Source organism: Scyliorhinus canicula, chromosome 3 (assembly GCF_902713615.1).
Source record: "Scyliorhinus canicula chromosome 3, sScyCan1.1, whole genome shotgun sequence".
Classification (NCBI taxonomy): domain Eukaryota; kingdom Metazoa; phylum Chordata; class Chondrichthyes; order Carcharhiniformes; family Scyliorhinidae; genus Scyliorhinus; species Scyliorhinus canicula.
Window position 1 is genome coordinate 198,631,318 of NC_052148.1, and position 24,504 is coordinate 198,655,821.

General features: G+C 44.6%; 1 protein-coding gene across 5 annotated transcripts in view; it reads left to right on the plus strand.

Annotated features, from left to right (window-relative positions):
* Positions 1-24,504, plus strand: part of dclk2a (doublecortin-like kinase 2a) — a 463,722-nt gene that overhangs the window by 309,855 nt on the left and 129,363 nt on the right. For all 5 annotated transcript variants that reach the window (XM_038791969.1, XM_038791970.1, XM_038791972.1 and 2 more), the window contains one exon: positions 14,514-14,608. In XM_038791969.1, the coding sequence (XP_038647897.1) occupies positions 14,514-14,608 (95 nt within the window). The remainder of the gene's footprint in view (positions 1-14,513; positions 14,609-24,504) is intronic.

A 24,504-nucleotide genomic window follows, 5' to 3' on the forward strand; every position in this document is an offset into this window, starting at 1 on the left:
CCTCCTCTCTCTCTCTCAGCAACAGTCCCTCCCTCGTCAGCAGAACATTTTCCCCCCCTCAACCCCCGAGTAACAGCACAAAATAAATCAACCCCTTTGATAAGCCTAACATCTGCTCACCCCCCACTACAATTCCGTAAAATAGCCCGCCCAGCTAGCTTGGTGGCCTCGCCGCTGACGCCAGACATTCTCCCACCTATTGTTCTCTCTCCCCCCCGCACATACATACATATTCAAACGAAAAACAATCCCAACACAATTGCCCGACAGAGAAAAAAAAAAACAGTTGAACAAAGAAAAGATCCAGCAAAAGATCCAGCATCTAAAACTCGTAATAAAACTTAGAGTCCAACCCCAAGGCATTCTACACTTACGTGAGAAATAAGAGGATGATCAGAGTGAGAGTAGGGCCGATCAAGAATAATGGAGGGAACTTGTGTCTCAAGTCTGAGGAGATAGGGAAGGCCCTAAATAAATATTTTGCTTCAGTATTCATTAGAAAGAGGGACTTTGTTGCTCAGGAGAAGAGTGTGAACCAGGTTAATAGACTTGTACAGGTTGATATTAAGAAGGAGGATGTGCTGGAAATTTTGAAAAGCATCAGGGTAGATAAGTCCCCTGGGCCTGATGGGATATACTCAATGTTACTGGGGGAAGTGAGGGAGGAGATTGCTGCGCCGTTGGCGATGATCTTTGCGTCCTCACTCCCACTGGAGTAATAACGGATGATTGAAGGGAGGCAAATGTTGTTCCCCTGTTCAAGAAAGGGAATAGGGAAATCCCTGGGAATTACAGACCAGTCAGTCTTACGTCTGTGGTGAGCAAAATATTGGAAAGGATTTTGAGAGATAGGATTTATGATTATTTAGAAAAACATAGTTTGATTAAAGATAGTCAGCATGGCTTTGTGAGGAGCAGGTCATGCCTCCCAAGCTTCATTGAATTCTTTGAGGATGTGATGAGACACATTGATGAAGGTCAGGCAGTGGATGGGGTGTATATGTGGGCAGTGGATGGGGTGTATATGGTAGGCTCATTCAGAAAGTTAGGGGGCATGGGATACAGGGAAAATTGGCTGTCTGGATACAGAAGTGGCTAGTTGAAAGAAGACAGTGAGTGACAGTGGATGGAAAGTGTTCCGCCTGGAGGTCGGTGACTAGTGGTGTCCCGCAGGGATCTGTTCTGGACCTCTGCTCTTTGTGGATTTTAGAAATTACTTGGATGAGGAAGTGGAAGGGTGGGTCAGTAAGTTTGCTGATGACACGAAGGTTGGTGGAGTTGTAGATGGTGTCGAGGGCTGTTGCAGATTACTGAAGGACATTGACAGAGCTGGCCAATGGCACCGTGCAGCATTATCTCCTCAGCCTGCTTAGCATGCATAGACACTATGATGATAGAATTTACTAATCGTTTTCCTTCCATCTACAGGAGATAATAGAGACCTGCTGCATAGTGCCTTTGGCAAGATGTTACACAGGCTTGTAAACTATGGGCTTTGTGTGGCACAGGATTTCTGGGCTGTATGGAACATAGAACAGTGCAGCACAGTACAAGCCCTTCGGCCCACAATGTTGTGCCGCCCATTTATCCTAATCTAAGATCAGCCTAACCTATACCCCTTCAATGCAACAAAACATGCAGCCAACTCAGCCTATCGAATTGAGGAACATGTTTATGTGACTTAACATAAGAACAGCATACAAAGGTTCTGAACCCAACAGAGAATTCAAAGTTATTAATACAAATAATGTCACCCGTGACACACCCTGTTGCGCTTAAGGTGCTGAGTTTTTGTGTCCTCCTATCCCCACTGCTGGCAGTGACATTGGAGACAGCCTGCTGACTTGCTGTCGTGGTGCCTTTGGCAAGCATCCTCTAGCCACCTGTGCCTGAGTTGGCTTTCACTGGGAAGGAGCATCCAGTCCTATGATGGGCACTCCTTCGATGTTGCAGCATCATCAGATGGAGCCGCCACTGACAGAGGAACTGCTGCCCTCGTCCGGAGCAGCCTGAGAGGAGCCTGCGGAGACAACAGACAGAGGTCACAGCCAATGTGCTTGCTTGCAGGCCCAAATGCAGCTCCTGGAACCCCTGAGGGTGTCCCTGGAACAGCCTCTCCCCGAGATTTGCAACTCTCTCAATGGAGGAGACCATGCGCTTGGTGCACAGTGCAGTTCTCATGTTCTGCATGGACTGCTCAATGATAGAAGCCACTGCATGAGGACCCACATGGATCTCCTCACGGATCTCCTGGAGCATCTGCCACCTGATGGACATTTCCAGACACTCGTCATCCACCTCTGACTCAGTATAGGCCTGCTCTCCAGCTGTGCTCCCACTGTCGGTGCCCTGGGACCTCTCTGCCTCTGCCGCTTCCTCACATGAGTGTGATGTGCCCCTCACCCCATTGCACGATTTGCAGAGCCGATGACTAATGGTTGTCTGTGCTGGTGCTTGGTTCCGACAAAGGGTGTAATGCTGGTGCAGGAATATCTTCCCTGGAATTTAATAGGAGATCCTCAGGATAGCCGGCTGCTCCTGTGGATGGAAGGAAAACGGCCAGTAAATTCCATCATCATAGTGTCTACGCATGCTAAGCAGGCTGAGGAGATAATAGAGACCTGCTACATGGTGTCATGTGCCTTGGAACTTCAATGGACACTCTGGCTGCAACAACCCACTTTCAGATGACGAAAACCCATAATGTTTCCAGTACCTGTGGCACATCCATCTGTGACCAGCACTATACCTTCATTCGAGGTGCCTGCCCCACCACGACCAGAGCAACAAGCTGGCTAGTGGCGCTCCGGTTCCAGTGCATCATTTTCATGCTTTGTTAGCACAAGCAGATTTGGGACTCCCCCACCAGTTCTGTGGTGTTCTGCTACATTGTGACTTGCCTTCTCCTGACACACTAACCCGGGTGATCTCCTCTGCCGAGGCCTATTTAGGCAGGTGGAGCGGTCTTCTCTTGCCCTTCCTGCGCATGAGAAATTGCACTTGGCACTGACCCCCATCAGGATTCCCAGGTTCTCATCAGGGAAACAGGCGGCGGAGTACCCACCCGACCTGCCCACCCACCTTCCAGGGCTGAGGCCATGACTGCAGAATAAGGACAGTTATTGGAATCCATCTGGGCATCTCCCTCTGCCTCCCGCACAGCTCTTGGCAGCCTTCAGGGAGCTATCCCTTCTTAGTCACAGATTCATTGAGGTTTACAGCACTGAGAGAGGTCCTTCTGCCCATCACATCTGTGCTGACCATCAGGTCCATAACTATTTTAATTCCAATTTCCAGCACTTGGTCCATAGCCTTCTATGCAATGGCACTTCAAGTGGTTATCTACATACTTAAAAGTTGTGAGGATTCTCGCCTCTACCACCCTTTCAAACAGTGAGTTCCAGATTTCAACCACCCTGTGGGTGAAACAGTTTTCCTTATATCCTCTCTAAATCTCCTTCCCATTATCTTAAATCTATGCCACCTGGTTATTGATCCCTCACTAAGGGGAAAAGTACCTTCCTAGCCACCTTCTCTATGTCCCTCATAATGTTATACACCTCAATCAGGTCCCCCCCTCAGCCTTTCCCTCCAGGGAAAACAATCCCAGCCTATCCAGTACATGTGGCACATGCATCTGTGACCTGCACTATACCTTCATCTGAGACCTCTGCCTCACCACGACCAGAGGAGAAAGCTGAGTTGGCCAGTGGCACTCCAGTTCCAGTGCAACATTTTCTTTTTTTTTTAATATATAAATTTAGAGTACCCAATTCATTTTTTCCAATTAAGGGGCAATTTAGCGTGGCCAATCCACCTAGACTGCACATCTTTGGGTTGTGGGGGCGAAACCCACGCAAACACGGGGAGAATGTGCAAACTCCACATGGACAGTGACCCAGGGCCGGGATCGAACCTGGGACCTCAGTGCCGTGAGGCAGCAGTGCTAACCCACTGGGCCACCGTGCTGCCCAAGTGCATCATTTTCATGCTTTGTTAGCATAAGATGATTTGAGACATCCCCACCGGTTCTGTTGCGGTCTTTTACATCTCCACGCAGCGCGAACCCAACTGACAGACACGGTTCACATTGGGCGGGCCTTAATTGGCCACCCAGCGTAATGTTGCATTAACAGCATGATTTTGGCCAGGAACGCGCTTTACATCCTCTTCCGGCCGTGCAAACTTTGTGCGCACCCGAGTGTAAAATTGAGGCTTTGCTTTTATTTCCCATTGCTGAGTTCTTCATTTTGGTTGTAGTGTTGAACTACTGTGCTAAATGTATGCTCAGCACAGAAAAGGAATAAAGCAGTCGGATGAATCACAGGAAGCTAGCTGAAAAGTAATATATTTTCGATGAATGATGAGCTGTACACCCCTGGGACATGAGACGATGGGAAACAGAAGATCTTTGCCTTAAAATTCCAGTGGGTGGGAATAATTCAGTTTCTGGATTTTGGATAATATTAAATTTATTATGTTACATATGCACACGAGGAATCAACCTCCCACCTGTACCTATTGCAGCATTCTTGGACCTGCCACTTCAGTGTGGATGTCGCAATTGATTAATCACGTAGCAATGTGATGATCCACACTCTGCATTGATAATCAAAGAGTGTAAATGCCACAGTGAAAAGACTTATTGCCAGCATTCCCAACCTTTTGCCTTTTCAGAACCATTAAGCCTATTTAAGTTTATTTATGACTGTGGCTGTTTATCTGTTATTGTTGTTCCTCATTATGATGTTATAGCTCATATATATTCCAGGAACACCACAGTTACTAAACAAATTATAATGTAACATGGCAAAGCAAGGCTGTCATTAAAATCGCTAAAATGTTGCTGTATATTTGTAAACTGAAGAAACTAGATTCCCTGTTTTGGTTCTGGCTCACTGAAGCAATCAAACGTCTTCCCAATCCTTCTGATTATATTAGTGTTCGCCTGATCCAGTGACTTGGTCTGCTAGTCTGTCGTGAAGTGTGGAAAATGCTTCCACCGCACAACTTGAACCAGGAGTTAAAAGTGGTCCTTTTAACCTTTTTCATTCAGTTTGTTTCTTTACTCAAATCTGGTCAAGAAGACCCATTTGAAAATATTCTTGGCATTCGTCAGCAAGTTAAAATGATACTCTGCGCTTTTCCCCCATAAGGTTTCGGGATGTAATTACTGCATGGATTCCTCAAATTCCTGCTGTAATTTAGGAAGAGGATTAGCAGAAATCCTGGAGAAACAGCAAGAACAGTCATTTCTGTGAATTCTCTGGGGCTTCCCTCAGAGTTTCAGCACGATGTCGGCGAGGCCCTATGGAAATCCCAGCTGATTACTTTTTTAGGGGTTTTCCATTTATTTCTTTGAGTAAGACCCAACTTCTTTATTCAGCTTTTAACTGCTCACTTTAAGAAGCAGATGTTTAACATAGTGGGAAACTTTGGACTAATTTTTGCCAAATGTTTCAGCAACATTTAATCTTGAACGAAAGGATTCGAGAAAAATCAGTAACTGATACTAACTCCAACCATATTAACAACTGCCTCTGCTGCATCCCTCCTTTCTACTAGCCCACTGGGCCAATATTTCTCTTCCTCCATCCTAGCCCTGAACTTGCATCTTTCCCTAGTTTCTTTCCTACCTCCCCTTTTGCCCTTTCTGAATTCATTTTGTCCATGTGATCCACCTCCTGCTCCCTTGAATGCATTCCCATTAAACTGTGCGGAGTCTGCATGTTTTCACCTTGTCTGCGTGGGTTTCCTCCGGGTGCTCCGCTTTCCTCCCACAGTCCAAAGACATGCAGGTTAGGTGGATTGACCATGAAAAATTGCCTTTAGTGACCAAAAAGGTTAGATGGGGTTATTGGGTTACGGCGATAGGGTGGAAGTGAGGGCTTAAGTGGGTCGGTGCAGACTCGATGGACTGAATGGCCTCCTTCTGCACTGTATGTTTTATGTTCTAAACTGCTGACCACCCAACCTCTGCTCCTGGTCTCCATGTTAATTGTTATTATTAATGGTTCTCTCATTTTTGGTCTTGTTCCACCGCCCCCCTTTTAAATTTGCTGTCATCACTTCTCATCAAAATCTCAACCTTTGACCCAGCACCCTCCACAGTCCTTTCCTTTCCAAAGTCCTGAAATGTGTTGCCATCTCCTAAATCTATTCCTGTCTTTCCAGAACTCCATGTTTGAGTCCATCCAATCAGGTTTAACCCCCCCCCCCCCCCCCCCCCCCCCCCACAGTACCAGAACGACTTTTATCAAAGTGACAAATTACATCCGATGTCACTGTGACAAAGATAACCTATCCCTCTTCATCCATCCCAATCAGTTTGCTGCTTTTGACATCGTTGACCACAGCATCCTCATTCCATGCCATCCAGCTAGATGGGACTGCTCTCATCTGGGTCCAATGTTATTCAACTAGTCGTAGCAGTCACTATCAGTAGCAATGACTTCTCTTCTTGCTTCCGCACTGTTACCTCCAGTGTCCATGGTCCCATTTATTTCTCATCATTGACATCACCTGAAAATGCAGTGCTAGCTTTTACTTGTACACTGACAACAACTAACTGCAACTCACCACCATATATTTCAATTCCGGGACCGATGAGGGGCTAGAACCGGGTGAAACTCCCACCTCCCGCACAGAAAATGGGTGGGCCCAGGCAGCGCATGCGCATGGCTGAGGACCTGCACCGGTTTGTTGCTCTGTTTATCTGGTTATAGATATGGAGGCCAATATGGTCGCCTTCCTTAATCCTAATTATGTTTACTTAGTGTCGCCAGGTATCTCTCGATACTGCCACAAGGTTCAACCCGAATACCGATTAAAGAACCAATACTCCAGTTAGTTCAAAGTCAATACTATTTATTTACACACACAGTAAGATCTACTCCTGCACAACAGTACTACAAACTAAACTATCTCTAACGCTAACACCTATACTTAACTTCGGGTGCCCACTTAGTCAGAGGAACAATGGCCGTTGCTCGGATCTGAGGCTGTTTGGTTCGAAGAGGTAACAGGAGAACAGCTAAGGTCGTCCGTCTGGTCGCGAGCATTGACCTTGAACTTACTTGCTTCTGGTGATGCTGGTGGACAGGTCTCTCCGCCTGAGAGCCAAGTCCAAGAGAGCAAATCTCTTGTGGGGATTCCTTCTTATACTTTGCGCGCTTTTAGGCGGGCCTTAAACTTGGTCCCAATTAATTGGGCAGTTTCTCGATCATTGTTATCGATCATAACCAGTAAAGGGGTGGGTGCCCTGATGGCTGTGCTTGTCTTAGGTGGCCGTTGGCCTTGCTTGCTTTGTGTCTTTCTGGCGCCGGAATGTCTGCGACAGTATCAACTACCTGAGTGTTAGTCCTTTGTTTCTCGGAGATGGGCCATCGATATGTTAATCGAACCAGAGTTTCAATTCCGTCTGGTAACTGCTTCCCAAATATATATTCAGGCTCTGTGCCTGCTTGTTTTCTAGTATGTGCAAGTTAGGTGGATTGGCCATGCTAAATTGCCCCTTAGTGTCCAAAAGGTTAGGTGGGGTTACTGGGTGAAGGGGATAGGGTGGAAGCGTGGGCTTAAGTAGGGTGCTCTTTCCAAGGGCTGGTGCAGACCCAATCGGCTCAATGGCCTCCTCCTGCATTGTAAATTCTATGATTCTAACTACCCTCCCAGACAGTGCATTCCAGATTCTCACCACCCTCTGGGTGAAAGAAATGTTTCCTCAAATCCCCTCTGAACCTCCTGCCTTACACCTTAAAATTATGCCCCCTTGGTATTCACTCTTTAATTATGGGGAATAACTGCTTTTAATCTATCCTTTCCATGCCCCTCATAATCGTGTACACCTCAATCAGGTCCCCCCCCCCCCATAACCTTATCTGTTCCAAAGAAAACAACCCGACCTGATCCAACTTCTTTTGATAGCTTGAATGTTCCATTCCAGGCCAGTTCTTTGTGAATCTTCTCTGTACCCTCTCTGGTGCAATCACAATCTTCCTGTAGTGCGGCAATGAGAACTGAACACAGTATTCCAACTGATAATTCAGATAATTAAATAATCTAGAGATGAATCAAAGATTTTCAGTGATGGGGCTATGACTATTTCCTTCGATAGCTTGATAGCTTGTTCCTCTGTGGGATTGTCCTGGGGGGGGGAAGAATCTTGATTCACTATCTTGGAAACAAATGAGGTGGGGTTCTCCATTGCCAGACGCCGATATCGTAATCGGTGATCGGGCGGAGAATCCCTTTTGACGCCGGTTTTCTGTCCTCCGCCTCCTCTGAAATGGCGTTATCGTGTTGCGGCCGCACACCGTTGGAACGGTGTTGGCACATCACCTAAAGGCCCTCCCCCGATGCTCTGGGCCAAGCTCCCGACCGCACTGGGGACATATGGTCTCAGGGGCTGTGTGGCGGCTGCGGACTGTGTCCAACGCTGCCACAGTCAGCTAGGAGCCGTGCTGCTGGCCGGGGGTCCTTCCGCAAGGGCCGGACGGCAGTATTTGGCAGGTCGGCTATTCAGCCCCTTGTTAATATTCATCCAATGTTTCACCTATTACAATGACAGAGTCACAGAAACAGCCTTCTACCTCTGACTCCTATCACAATGCCAATTTTGCAGCCAACCTGCCACGTTATCCTGGATCATATGTGCTTTTACCTTGTTTATCAGTCTCCTATGTGGGACCTTGTCAAAAGACTTTGCTGAAATCCAGACAAACTACATAAATTGCCCTACACACCTGGTAACCTTCTCAAAAAATTCAATCAAATTTGTTAGGCATGACCTTCCTCTGACAAAGCTATGCTGATTGTCCCTGACCAAACCTTGCCTCTCCAAGTGGAGATTAATTCTCTCCTTCAGAATTTTCTTCAATAGTTTCCCTACCACTGATGTGAGACTCACTGGTCTGTAATTCCCTGGCTTATTTCTACTGCCCTTCTTGAAAAGTGGGACCATATTAACTATCCTCTGGCACCTCCCCTCTGGCCAAAGAGGAATTCAAAATTTGTGTCAGAGTTCCTGTAATTTCCTCTTGCATCTCCCACAGCAGCCTGGGATGCAACCCATCTGGACCTGGGGATTTGTCCACTTTTAAGCCCCTTAAAAGTTCCAGAACCTCTTGACTCCTTATGTCAAACTGCTCAAGGACCTTGCAGTCCCTCTGTCTGAATTCAGTACCTGCATCCTCTTTCTCAAAAGTGAAGACAAATGTGAAGTACTTGTTTAACACCCTACCAATGTAATTTGGCTCGACACACAGATTGCCCCCTTGGTCCATAATGGGTCCTACCCTTTCCTCATTATCCTCTTCCCCTTGATATACTTATGGACGAACTAGGGGTTTTCCCTGATCTTACCCACCAGTGCTTTTTCATGTCCCCTGTGTGCTCCCCTAATTGCTTTTTTGAGTTTCCCCTTGCATTTTCTAAACTCCACAAGGGTCTCTCTAGATTTGCTCCCTTTGTACCTATTAAAAGCCTATTATTCCCTCCCTATTGTGAATGGCGGAGTGGACTCGATGGGCCGAATGGCCTTACTTCCACTCCTATGTCTTATGGTCTTATGAATGTAGGAATTTCAAATATATTGCATTATGGGTATTTGGTGCAGAGAGGATTAAAAGCCTGCGTTAGCAGTATTTTTAAAGAATCCTGGGTGGAAAGATTTTGGGAGCCAGTTTTGCAATTAGACCATCGTAAAAGCTTGGGCTATTGGAATGTTGTTTGGATTAAGGGGATTACCTGTGGAGTTAATTAGATTTTAGCTTGGTAAAATGCTGCAATTCCTGGAAGGAGCCACGGTATGAAGCATTTTGCAGAAAAGCAGTGTCAGCTGGAGATGTAAGAAGAAGTTAAACATCTCAGTTCAGTTAAAAGATATGTCTGTAGCGAGATTAGCAATTTCTTTCCAAGCAGTTGAAAGAAGTGTGATTAGAAGGTGAGCTAAAACAAGCTGAAGCACCTTCTGAAGAAATACAGCCAGGATTTCTGCATGGTTCTGGCAGGATTCAGGTATTTTCTCTAAAACAGTGTCAAAGATCTTTCTTTCTCAAAGTAGAGTATTCAGGTATCTCTGTAAAGCGGGTATTTCTGGCTGCTAACTGTATTTAACAGTGCATTGAGAGCGCCGATGTTTTTAAAATTGTTTGAGTGGGAATAAAGATAGAAGTTAAGGGTTTCTGTATTCACTGTATTGATTAGCATTGTTTAAGGGGTAATTGCAAGATATTTTCTGGTGTGGTGTTAAAGATATTTTTATACTGTGTTAGTAATAAAGTTTGTTTTGATATACCATATCCCTATTTTTTTGTGAAATCCTCAGTCTTAGAAAATTAAAATAAAATATTGGGGTTTCTGTCCAGTATCCTAGCCACTGTGTGGGTCTGGTCTGGGATCCTAATACTATCCAGTCCTGAACATTCCGAGGCATCCAGGGTTCTCTGAACTTGTAGCTCCTACATTTCACCCAAAAGGGAACATATTGGACCTGTATGCGCGCCCATTCAATTTTTGTCGATTCTAAATGGGTGTGTGCCCCCCCCCCCCCCCCCCCCCCCCCGGTTCTGCTGTAAAATTTAGCTGATATTTTCTCTGGTGGGGGAACTTTCTCTCATGGGGGAACTAAGAACAAGGGACCACAGTCTTAAAATTACAGCTCAGCCATTCAGGAGGGAAATAAGGAAGCACTTATTCACGGAAAGGGCAGTAGTAGAAATTTGGAGCTCTCCCCTTATTGTGTGTAGATTCTAGGTCAAATGGAGCTATGAAATCTGAGTTCAATGGAATTTTGTCAGATGAGGAATTCAATGAACATCAAGTAAAGGCAGTAAAGCAGAAATGAAGTGCAGGTCAGCCACAATCTAATTGAATGGTGGAGCAGGCCCAAGGGGCTTAATTTTCTACTCCAGTTCCTAATTTACCTGTAGTCCATTGTGCCTGTGAAACTGGCTGATTGACAGCTCTGAGCTCAGGGACCTCTTTAGGTTGTGATAAATGTAAAATCCAATCTTTGATTCACTGAAACCACCAGGATGCCACATTATTGTAATGAGACAGATGAGGAAATGCCAAGTAGAATCGACACACTTCCCACAAAAAAGGAGGAAGAATCTGATGAGCATTCATTATTGTTCTCACAGGAATGCAAGACTTGTTAGATGGGAAAAGATCAAGGTCCAAACTGCGTGCCTTCTATCAACCTACTAGTCACATGATACAATGATAACTGAGTTATTGACAACATAGCAATAAATCTGCATTAATTAGTCCACAGCAGACCCAGACATGAGACTATATCCCCCCTGAGGTTGAAAAAGCTTTGGAAACATGGAGGGGACCCGGTTTAACTCTGCAACTGAATGGATTTTAAGTGAGTTAAAAGTTTACACAGGTCCACATTTACCTCCCAAACATACGACCACTTCCCACACATCATGCCTCAAATTACCCAAATTAGTCATGAGATGTAAATGGTAAGTTGCATAGCAACATTTAGACTTTTAGGGGAAGGTTTAATGCTTGGCAATGATGTGTGACAGGAGAACAGAAAAGCAAAAACGGAAAGAAAATTAATAAAGTGTGTTAAAAGAGGAAAACCAACCAGGGAAGTGGGACGGAAATTTTTGGAAATGGGAAAAGAAGGGGATTAAGACACTAAAAGATTTGTTTCTTAGGGGTCGGTTTGCAGGATTGAAGGAGCTGTAAGCGAAGTATGGACTGGAGCGGGGGAACTGTTTAGATACATGCAGGTTCGAGATTTTGCCAGAAAGGAGATACAGAGCTTCCCAGTGGAGCCGGCCTCCACATTGCTGGAGGAGGTGCTGACAACAGGGGGACTGGAGAATGGGGTAGTGTCGGCGGTTTACGGAGCTATTTTGGAAGAGGAGAAGGCACCACTGGAAGGGATTAGAGCAAAGCGGGAGGAAGAGTTGGGAGAGGATATGGAGGAGGGCTTCTGGTGTGAGGTACTCCGGAGAGTGAACACCTCCACCTTGTGCGCGAGGTTGGGGCTGATACAGCTGTATGTGGTATACAGAGCACACCTCACAAAGGCGAGGATGAGCCGATTCTTTGAAGGAGTAGAAGATGTGTGTGAACGTTGCAGGGGGGCCCCGCTAATCATGATCATATGTTTTGGTCCTGTCCAAAGTTAGAGGATTACTGGAAGGAGGTTTTTAGGGTAATTTCTAAAGTGGTGCACGTGAAACTGGACCCGGGCCCCCGGGAGGCCATATTTGGAGTGTCGGACCAGCCAGGGTTGTAAATGGGTGTGGAGGCAGATGTTGTAGCCTTTTCCTCGTTGATCGCCCGAAGGCAGATCCTGATGGGATGGAGAGCAGCCTCTCCACCCTGTGGCCTGGCGTGGTGGGGGGATCTGTTGGAATTCTTGACTCTTGAGAAGGTTAAGTTTGAACTGAGGAGGGCAGCACAGTGGCGCAGTGGGTTAGCCCTGTTGCCTCACGGCGCCGAGGTCCCAGGTTCGATCCCGGCTCTGGGTCACTGTTCGTGTGGAGTTTGCACATTCTCCCCGTGTTTGCGTGGGTTTCACCCCCACAACCCAAAGATGTGCAAGGTAGGTGGATTGAACACACTAAATTGCCCCTTAATTGGAAAAAAATTAACTGGGTAATCTAAAAAATTTTTTTAAAAGTTTGAACTGAGGAGAAGGATGGAGGGGTTCTACAATTCATGGGCATTATTTATTATACACTTTCAAGAACTGGATAACATCGAACATTAGTTGGGGAGGGTGGGTGGGAGGGTTGGGGGGGAGGGGGGCAGTGTGTGTTAATGGCGACCATGGGTGATCCCTAATTCCTTTTTGTCATTTGTTTGTGTGAGCATGCGGGCTAATGTTTGGGGTTTGGTGGGGGGGATGAGATCGTTGTTATTGATATGGGGATTGACATATTTGTTACTGATTATTGTTTATTGTTGGTGGGTGTAAATTTGGGAGAAATGTGAAAATGGAGGAGAATAAAAAATATTTTTTTTAAAAAAAAGAAGAAAACCAAGATGCCAATAGAAGTGTGATCAACATTGAGAAAGCTGAACCAACTTTTCAGAACGCTTCGAGAGCCATCGACAACTTGTAAACCTGACCAACATTTTCCTTCTGGAATATAGCCACATTTATTGTTACTGATCAATAACAACATGGTACAAGTTTGTTTCAGCGGGGAAAAGCACTGATGTTACAGGAGTCCTGTAGGCTTGAAATCAGTAAACTTGCAGAATGTAGCAACGCATGTAGCTTTCAAGGATCATTGTGGGGAGAGGCAGAGATCAGTTTTGTTCTTTGCAGTAATAGATTGATTGAAATAAACTATTAGATGGTAAAACTGAATGTTTTGTATTGATCAAAGTGGTTACTGTGATGTCTTTTCCAAAGATTATTATCTGTTGTTTATTTAGGTTTAGTTTACTTTCTGCTTGAAATCACTGCTTCCTTTAATATAATCCCTGCGGTGCAAACTTCTAGTTTGTAATTTTTAATTTCAATTTTGATCTTTATACCTGTAAAGGTTGATGAGTGGAATACACTGCCGACCTACTTAGAATGTTAACTGATCCCTTCATCTCACAGTTCATATTACTGATGGAAAACACCTTGGTATGCCACTTACATTAGGCTCATGGAAAACTGGGCAGAGACTTGTTCATCTCTGATGTTGCAAAATTCTGTTTTTGTTATGTGTTATCACCATTGATCTCTCATAGTTTTGCTCAGGGTCAAGGAGAGGCAAATTAAGTTTGTTTTGGTTCTCCAGTCACCTTACTGTCACCCTAGGCAGTGACGCTTAATTTCAGAGATTCTCCTACACACTGCGAAAAAAAATCCCATTTTCTTTGTGACGAACACAGAATAATGTGGAAATGGGAAAGATAACTAAGGCAACTTCAAAGCCAATGCACAAAATGGTCACTGCCTTATTAAGTGAAGTAAACTTAAAATAAATTATTCCAGAAACTCAGTGGTCTTCATCAGTAGGCTCGTAACAAATTGCAGACTGCTTTAGGCCAAATCAGATTGCCTTATCTTTTGGTATTACTGCAAAAGAAATTGGGCAATGGAAAATGGGCTACCAATTTGCAATGAGCCAATTGGTGATACTAGGAAAGACCAATTTCACCCTTAAGGTTTATGAAGTAAACAAATAGAGCTGCTTATAATATAAAATAAAAACAGAAAATGCTGGATAAACCCAACAGGTCTAACAGTATCTGTGGAGAGAGAAACAGAGTTAACGTTATGAGTCTGTATAACTTCTTCAGACTCGATTTTAGCTACAAAACCTGGTTGGCACATTATTAAATTTTGGGGATTAGCATGTCAAATAGAAATGTTGGCCTATGTAAGATAAAAGGCCCTGTTTTTCTTCAGTATTTGGCAATGTGAAATTTCTCACTATGTTTTTAAAAAAAAGTATTGGCTTTCTACCATGCTCATTGTGTTCTGGTACTTCTGTTCAGATTTTCATGATATTTAAATTTTACTTTCCGGTGCACAGTGAATGGAACTCCAAGCAGTCAACTATCAACACCCAAATCTACAAAATCATCCAGCTCCTCGCCGACCAGCCCTGGCAGCTTGAGAGCTCACAAGGTAAAAAAAAAAAAATTCTGTCAACATACTCATACATAAAGTTGGCATTTACAGTGTCCAACAAAGAATGAGAGAATGGGTGAAGAAGGTTTGTTTTTTTAAGAGTTGTCATCTATATACAATAAAGCTTTGTACTTCGGAATGTATAGACATTGTTCCATTGGTTCTAACGGGCCTACGTTTCTTGAGTTTCACACTTCTTTTGCCGTACAAGTTCTCGAGCCAAGAGGAGCCACATAGAGGTTCCAGATCTCAAAGAACTGTTCTCCATTATTGCCTCTTACAATGTGATTGGACCTACACATGAGTGACCTGTGCTCCAGCTATTCACTTTTTTGTACCTCTCACTAGTGGTATAATTGCGAGTAAAAACCATGGGGAATTGTGACCATGAACTAACGTTCGCTACCCTATCTTTGTAGAGCCTTTCATAATAACTTTGGATGCTGCAAGGAATGCCTTCTCAATCATTGGTGTTGGAACACTTCAGTCTTTCTACTCCCTTGACCCTCTCCTTAATGATCTTGATCCCTTCCTCTCTATCATCAACCAGCCCATTCTAGTTTTGGATTAATAAACATTGTTGAGTCCGTGACCATAAAATTTCATGAAATCAGTTTCAAAATTTAAACCAAAGAAAGGAAATTAGAAAGCAGTTGATAAAAATTCTGATCATTATAAATCAGAAGGAACCAACTTAATTTCATTGGAGACTTTTATCAGGGCTGGAACTGAAAGTACTGTGTTGATAGGGTCGGATGAAGCTCTTTAATATTGCACAATTGGAGATTTAACCCCTGAAATCTCAGTATTTTAAAAACATTTTCACCATTTATATCTCAAGTTACTGATAAATTGCAGTTCTGTAAACACACACCGTTGATCTTTAATGAAGTTTTGGTTTTTATAGCATTATGTTTCTAACATGTACAATAATCCATTTTAATTCTGAAAATAAATTGTAAATTTCATGTTTAACAATTTATTGGACCTGAAATTGTTCTGTGGAGAAAGTGAAAAATAGAATTAGAAAAGTAGATGGCACCTAAGATCAGGTTCCTACCCTGTTGTTGGTGGAGTGGGGAGTGAAGGGTATCCTGCTGTAGGAGGATAGATTTTAGCTTTTTCAGTTTGGATGAAATGAATGAGGGAAAACCTGGTGCAGAGGAATGCACTTGGGGAACAGAATTCATTTAATTTATGCACCACTGCAATGAATGAACAGAACATTTAAAAGATAATTTAACTGAGTGCATGTCTCCCCACTGGGTTTCCCTTCCTTTGTTTCCCATTCTTCAATGGACCGTTCTGCATCAAAACGGTGAACAGGCAGCTTTTTCCAAGTTTAAGAGTATATATATATATCCATTTTATAGTTGCTCCCAACATATAAACTAGAGAAATGGATCCAGGATTTTCCCCTTCTGCAGCCAGAAGCTGATGATTTTCCACCTACTTCATTTTAACAGACATCAAATCATGAGCTGGCAAGATATCTTATTATTAATTTGTTTATTTACATCCGAGGGAAACTCACTAGTCTCCCTTTGCACTGATCAGGGATTGCTGTACAGGGAATCTTGGTGAATGAGTGCAATATTTATTTTTACCACTGTGTGTTGCTGCTTTCAGGGGAGTCCATTTCCAAAAGCAGCACCTCTTTACATTATAGAGGTGTAACCAAAATCTAGCCTGTCATTTCTGTCAGCACCGACCGTAATGGGGATATTAGCTGCAAATGGCAAATGATCCAGTGTTTGAAGAGTTCATATTGAAACCAACAGTAAAAGTGTCAAATTCAACTATTCTTCAAAGTATACTGAATTACACAGCACTACAACTACTTATTATATAGGCAGTGGAATTCCTTCCAAGAACAACATCCATCTGACTGAGAACAATTGGGTGTGAAATGTAAATCTAGAAAGTGACACCGTAGGAAACTGAAAACATGCTATTATCGGTGAGAGCATTCATTAGTATTGACATTTAATTATGCACTGTTCCTTTGTCTCAGTTTTAAGGCGTGACAGCAGGATATCTTATCTTGATTTTAGTGTTTGCTGTGTCTTTAAATAACTGTTTTGGTAAAACAGTTTGTAAAAAGAATAAAAGAGATGTTGATAAATGTCAGATCAATCATAGCATACAAATGTAAGTGTGCAACAATCCTGTGGTACAATCAAAGAGCCCACATGAATTGTTTACTGTAGTACATTAAATAGACCAACACAATTTATTGGTACTAACTGAAGTACACAGAGATTATTTTATCAGTGATCTTGAGTTTTCTTTATCATGTCTTTTTTCACTCTGTTGTGAATGCTTTCAAACCTACTTACTGTGCTGCATTGACAAATCTGCCAAATTCTCACCATCACCACAACCTTAAGCTAGTTAAGTCAAAATTCAGAATAGCAATTCAACCTTTCAATCTGTGCAGTTCCAATATGGCTAGTTGCTCTCTGGTTGGCATTTTCTTGGTCTAACATTTCTATATAGTTACAGTGGTCTTTGATTTGAAAGTAAATTCACTTGAATTACTGAGTAATTCTAATGTTTTTCACCTTTTAAACATGGCCATAGGGCAGCACGGTGGCGCAGAGGGTCAGCCCTGCTGCCTCACGGTGCCGAGGTTCCCATGTTCGATCCTGGCTCTGGGTCACTATCCGTGTGGACTTTGCACATTCTCCCCTGGTTTGGCCCCCACAACCCAAAAAGATGTGCAGGCTCGGTGGATTGGCCATGCGAAATTGCCCCTTAATTGGAAAAAAAATGAATTGGGTACTCTAAATTTATTTTTTTTAAAAGAAAAAGAAACATGGCCATTTGAATTGTGTTTATTAAATCATTTTAATTTTTCAAGCAAAATTTGACTTTGAAGAATGAGCAATAGATTCTATTATAACATTCTCATCCAAGAAACGGGGTACGGGAAACGGACTTTTATTTTTTTTTTAAATAATTTTTATTGAAAAATTTTGAATTTATACAACAACAATGAACCATAATAAAATACCAAAAATAACAATAATATTAGCAATCATAAACATTCGCCCCACCTCCATGAACAACACAGCATTTTAACAATGCAAATTAACATAAGGCTGCCATCGTTTATAGAACCCTTGTATTGATCCTCTCAGGGCAAATTTGACCCTTTCCAATTTTATAAATCCCGCCATGTCACTGATCCAGGTCTCCACACTTGGGGGCCTCACATCTTTCCACTGCAGCAAGATCCTTCCACTGCAGCAAGATCCTTAGTCGGGCTACTAGGGACGCAAAGGCCAGGACACCGGCCTCTTTCGCCTCCTGCACTCCCGGCTCTACCGCAACTCCAAAAATCACGAGTCCCCACCCTGGTTTGACCCTGGATCCAACCACCCTCGACACCGTCCCCGCCACCCCCTTCCAGAATTCTTCCAGTGCTGGGCATGCCCAGAACATATGGGCGTGGTTCGCTGGACTCCCCGAACATCTGGTGCACCTGTCCTCACCCCCAAAGAACCTACTCATCCTAGTCCCGGACACGTGGGCCCGGTGCAGCACCTTAAATTGGATGAAACTAAGCCTCGCACATGAGGAGGAAGAGTTGACTCTCTCCAAGGCATCCGCCCAAGTCCCGTCCTCTATCTGCCCCCCGTGTTCCTCCTTCCATTTAGCCTTCAGCTCTTCCACTGATGACTCCTCCACCTCCTGCATTACCTTATAGATGTCAGACACCTTCCCCTCTCCGACCCACACCCCCGAAAGCACTCTGTCCATCGTCCCCCGCGAGGGCAGCAAAGGGAACCCCTCTACCTGTCGCCTAGCAAACGCCTTTACCTGCAAGTATCTGAACATGTTCCCTTGGGGAAGCCCAAATTTATCTTCCAGTTCCCCCAGGCCCGCAAACCTCCCCCCAATAAACAGGTCCCTCAATTTACTGATGCCCACCCTTTGCCACCCCCTAAATCCCCCATCCCTGTTCCCTGGGATGAACCGATGATTGCCACCCAATGGAGCCTCCATCGAGCCCCCTGTTTCCCCCCTATGCCGTCTCCACTGTCCCCAGATTCTTAGGATCGCCGCCACCACCGGGCTCGTGGTAAACCTCTTAGGGGAGAGCGGCAACGGCGCCGTTGCCATGGCACCCAGGCTCGTACCTCTACATGACGCCATCTCCATTCTTTTCCACGCCGCCCCTCCCCCCTCCATCACCCATTTACGCACCATTGACACATTGGCCGCCCAATAGTACCCCAAAAGGTTGGGCAGCGCCAGCCCGCCTCTATCCCTCCCTCGCTCCAGGAACACCCTCTTCACTCCCGGAGTCCCATGTGCCCACACAAAGCTCAAAATACTGCTAGTCACTCTCCTAAAGAAGGCCCTGGGGATAAAGATGGGCAGGCACTGAAAGAGGAACAAGAACCTCGGAAGCACCGTCATTTTGACGGACTGTACCCTCCCCGCCAACGACAATGGCAGCATGTCCCACCTCTTGAACTCCTCCTCCATCTGATCTACAAGTCTGGTGAAATTATGTTTGTGGAGAGTCCCCCAGTCCCTGGCCACCTCCACCCCCAGGTACCTAAAGCTCTCCCCTGCCCGCCTAAGCGGGAGCCTACCAATTCCTTCCTCCTGGTCTCCAGGGTGCACCACAAACACCTCACTCTTGCCTAAATTTGGTTGATAACCTGAAAAGGTCCCAAACTAGCCTGCAATGATACTGTGAGACATAACTTAATATCCATTGTTCTTTTCTTGGTAATAAGGTGTTTCAGAGGCACTTTTAATGCCTCTTAAGACAGGATAATATTTTCTTAATCCTGCCATGTTACTACGTTTATCTGATCCACAAGTGCCAGCTGATTATATGATTATCCATGTTATTGTCTTTATTTATGAATGGCAGTCAGCCTCAAACAGGATGACTGCAAACCACAGCAATTCAAAAATTGTGGCATCCACCTTATTTCACTACTACAAGTTACTGGACACTATCATTAACCAAATGAAAGCTCTCAATCCCAAACTGATGGTGATCATTATTGTATTGAAGATTTAGACTTGCTGACTATATGACTGAAATGCTCTCAGGCCTGCCCTTTGTTAATACTGTTTGATTATTGATAACTAGAGGAAAGAGAAGATTTTGACAAACTCCCAGATTTTCCCAAATTTTTTGTTCTCCATGGACCTTAGTCTTTGCAGTTTGGCTGAAGTTCAGGGCAGGAGAGACCTCAACTTTCCTTGTGGGCTCATGGAAACACACCTACTTCCCTTGACCCTCACAGGCAAAGTAAAACTTTGTTGCATTTAATGGGCCTCTGCTGGTCCTGCCTCCTCTACCTATTGTCCTCAGCTGATGGGAAGGTCACAACGTGTTTTCTCACTCACACCGTGTGAATGCAGTTAATGCGCAATGACATCTTTGGACCAGTATATGCATATTTAACAAAGGACTCTGCCAGTTTCAGGTAGATGTCTTTCCCACCAGCAGGTAAAGGTGACAGGATTCATATGGAACGTTGGTCATTCAGTTGATGTTAGTTGCCCTTGCGCTCAGTTTACAGCAAGCAGATGGAGTTGAAATTGCTGCAATATAGTTCACTGGAGGAGGAGGAGGCACTGTGAAAATCCCACCCTTAGTGATGTTGGAGCCCAGCATGTCCATTGCAAAAGTTAAGTCTGAAGAATTCACAACCACCTCTAGCTACAAGTGCCAAGTAGATGATCCCTCTCATCCTCCTCCTGACATTCCCATCATCACAGATATGAGTCTTCAGCCAATTCAATTTGTTCCCTGTGAGATCAAAAAATGTCTGAATGCACTGGAAGAATCAAAGGCAATGGGCCTTGATAACATCCTGCCAGTATTACTGAAGACTTGCTCTCCTGAATTAGTCGCACCCATATCGAAACTGTTCCTGTGCAGCTACAGTCACTTGCTGGCTCCCCAAAGCATTACCACCACCTAAAAGGACCACTAGTTAGGAATGTGATCCGGAAAAGCACCGGAAAGGCCGTTTGATGTACTCACTCCAATCTTCAACCCCTTGGTCGAACAGGTCTAGTTTACTGAAGATAGGCATTCTCACTCACGTTTTAATGGCTCCCAATTCTGATTGGTGCTTCTTTACTTTTTCAAATGCTCCTTTCCCCCCACCTCCACAAATTACGACGTTCTGCAGGCTGCAATCGAACCATATACCTCGTCACCAATGTGTGGCTCAAGATATATGCTGTGACCTCGTAGTTAACAAAGGAGTTTATTGATGAAAGGCAAAGGCAGATATGTAAGAAGCACAGAATACAGTATAACAGGTCTGGTCACTTTGGCCCCGAATATGCTCTATTTGCCAAGGTGTACGCACTCCCACCAGTCACGTGGTATGTCGAGCCCATCCCTTAAAAGGGGCCACATGACCACAACCACAAAGTAAACAGCATGCAAACTCTATGCTGCCTGCTGTTTTACATGATTTCAGTGTTTAGCCAGCGCTAAGCACACAGTCTCTTAACTGCATGCCTTAGAAGGAGACCAATATGTGAGCAACTAGAGCCAGTTAAAATTAACCTGTGCTGCTTAACATTAGCCCATATTACTTAAAGGACACGTGCATGGTGAAGCTGGAGAAGATGCTGGGAGTCCTATGGACTTATTGGTAGGTGGAGTTGAAATGCCCATCAGCCATGATTGAATGGCGGAGTGGACTCGATGGGCCGAATGGCCTTACTTCCACTCCTATGTCTTATGGTCTTATGTCTTATGGTCTTATGGAAGCTGCATCTGGACTGGCCTACTCCTCTTATCTGAGCTCTCCGTTGTGGCAAAATAGTGAAAATAGTCAAAAATCCAAAGTCATTTTTTAATTGTGATATCATCAATATTCAGTTTATTTTATGTCAGCATAGCTCATGAGGTTCACCCATGGGCACTAGGGGATTTGACATGAAGGGAGTAAGGGCTAAGGGTGGTAGGTGGGGGTTGAGTGGGTTGGAATGAGTTGGCACTAAATGGAATAGGGGCTATAAAGGGCCACAGGGTGATTAGAGGCGTGGGTTGGCATAGCGGCTTTAAAGGGTGGGTGGTAGTTGAGGGATCAGGAGGGCGGTCAGGGGATGGGGGTGTAGGTGGGCGGTTGGGAGGCCAGTCACTCGGGGTGGATGGTGGTTAGTGTCGTCCCCCCCCCCCCCAAATATGACTCCCCGGAGATCTGATGTTATGGGCAACTATGTGTAATTTAGAAGCTAGCTTAGAGACATTATTAACTCATGGTAAGACACTGAGCATTAATGGTCTGCAGCTAGGGCAGAGATCTAAGAAAGCACAGGTTCCAGCTCACCAGAGGGCGAGGGCACACATGAGTTCAGCTGAAAGGACTCGGATGAGCATTTTGATGGGGTCTTGTACAGAAGAAGGCTGCGGCAAAATACGTGTTCTGTGTCCAGGAGCTTGGGGCAGTCCAACACCAGTTTAGTGCAGAGCTTTCATGGAGATGTTGAGAGCCTATCCTTTCCAGTGTAGAAGTGGTAGCCATCTCCACTTGTGGACTGAAGAATGACTTAGGGTCTGATAGCCGATACCTCAATTTCCATTGCAGCACATCCAACTTTCGCAGGAAGCTGAACGTGCTGTGGTGGAAGTTCAGATTAAACCCATGCATGGTTAGCTTGCTGCCACACAATCTCAGACCGCTGCCAAGATGGCCATGAATTACAGCATGCATCAGAGTTTGCCGTGTGTCATAGCAGTTCAGCAATCTATCCTCCAACAGATTACTACAATTGAAGTGGCTCCATCCCACACAAGTTTAGTGGCTCCATGGAGCATGAACCTGTTGTCCACTCTCTGGAGGACAGCATTTGTTGCCTTGCCACTGCTACTCCACCAGTTCCCTAGCTGTGGCCTGTCAGCTAGCCAGCCCATATCGAGATGGCACAGTCTGCAATTGACCTTTCTCATCTCCCATCTGCTCAAATTGTCCTCCAAGGCCATCTTTAGCCTTCCACCAGCTATGTTTCAGTCACTGGATTAGCACTCTATAGGAGCACTAGGATAGGCAAAGGCACAAAGGGGATGCGCAAGGCCCATTAGTTGCTTTTTGTATGCAATATGGAATTATTAAGTTTATAAATTTAGTTCTAAATGTTTATTTTGTAGTGGGCTTTTATTTTAGCATTGTGACCAAGTGGACTCTGATGGTCGTTGACAGAGGAAAGGTTTGGTGAATGGTGGTTGCAGTTTCTGGTGTCGCGCTTGAATGAGTTCTTCATGTGCAGCCTAGCCAGAAAGGAGCTGTGTAGGTTTCTTCCTTTCCTCTTCTCTCTCCTCTTCCTCCACCTGCTCCTTGTACTCCTGCTTCTCAGCTGCTCACAGCGCAGCTGGTGGTTGGGGACTATCCCCTCATGATGGCGAGATTATATAGCAGATCACCATGAATCTTGATGCCTGCTCTGCCGAATCCAGCAGGGCTCCTCCAAAGTAATCCAGGCAGCAGAACTGTTGTTTCAGCATCCCAATGGTCTGCTCAATTACATTTCACATGGCAACATGGCTTTCATTCTGGGCATATTGCGCATATGTGCGTGGGATATACACTGGAGTCATCCATCAACCATGTGATCATCATCTTGTTGTCCAGTAACCACCTTTACTTTGTTATGATGGCTCAAATGCAGCTGGCCTAGGAGACTGCAGCAGAATGAAAGCAACATGAGCACTACCAGCACGTTGAGGAAGTGGAATTCCTTTTAGTTCCAATATAGGATCTAATTGAAAAATGGTGCCCAGAAAGCAATGTGTGTGCAGTCACTGGCACCTTGCACCATGGAGACGTGCGCAAAACTAGCAAAACACATGTTGAATCTATCTATTAGTTTCTGGCACTGAAGAATGAAACGTTGTTAGCTCTCAATGAGTAGAGCGGCTCAGTGATGTCCCTCATGCAACAGTTAACAAGGAAATGTGAAATTTGCAAATATCCTCAGCTCCAGCCTGGTTGAAGCTAGATGCCTAAAGATCATGGACACGGTCGCCATCACAGCTGCTGGAACTGGGTTCCTAGCTGTGCTCTGAGGCTGCAGTTGGAAATTTAGCAGCTGGCAGAATTCAGTGAGGAGGTCCGAGGTGAAGCATAGATATCACATACAGTTCTTCAGTAAGGTTCAGGTGGTAGAATTGTTCCCTGAATATCCTGGGAGTCCTTCTCCCCTCCTCTTCCAGGAGTTTGTCCTGATCTGTGTGATCTCCAAATCATTCCAAGAGGAATTCCCATTGGAATTTTCAAGTCTGGGAGCCACTGGTTTATGTAGAAGCCTTAAAGTTACAGAACAACTCCTTGAGTGTGTCACACACTCTGTAGACGTCAACAACTTTAAACAACAATAGAAAGCACCAAACAGTTGTAAAATGGTTGCAACCGGCAACTAATTTGTAGATAGTTGGTGATTCCTTTAAATAGCATTGAAGGGATATCCTTCCTGCTCTTTAGCTAGTGTTCTGTTGTATGGGGTTAAGAGGAAACATTGGCTGGAGCATTGAGCTCCAAAATGGCACCGCTGTTGTCAAATCAGCATTATGTGCTAATTGACATGATCACCTGCCTGGTCTGCACACTTCTGGCAGCTATTCACTGACATCACTAATGCCCTCAAAAATATGGCACCCATAATGACTTGCCGTAAAAACTGGGAATGACTACCAATGTCATTTGGACACCAAACAGCACCTATAATGTCCTGCAATGGGTGCTACCCATCCAAGTTCCCTGCCATTGGTGCCACCAATTTAGGTATCTATTACAGAGCTGTAAATATATGCATTTTCACCCAATTATTTTGTTTCATCAATCTGAAAGTCCAATCTTTGTGTCAATACATTTTTGTACTAATACTGTATAATTTTACAC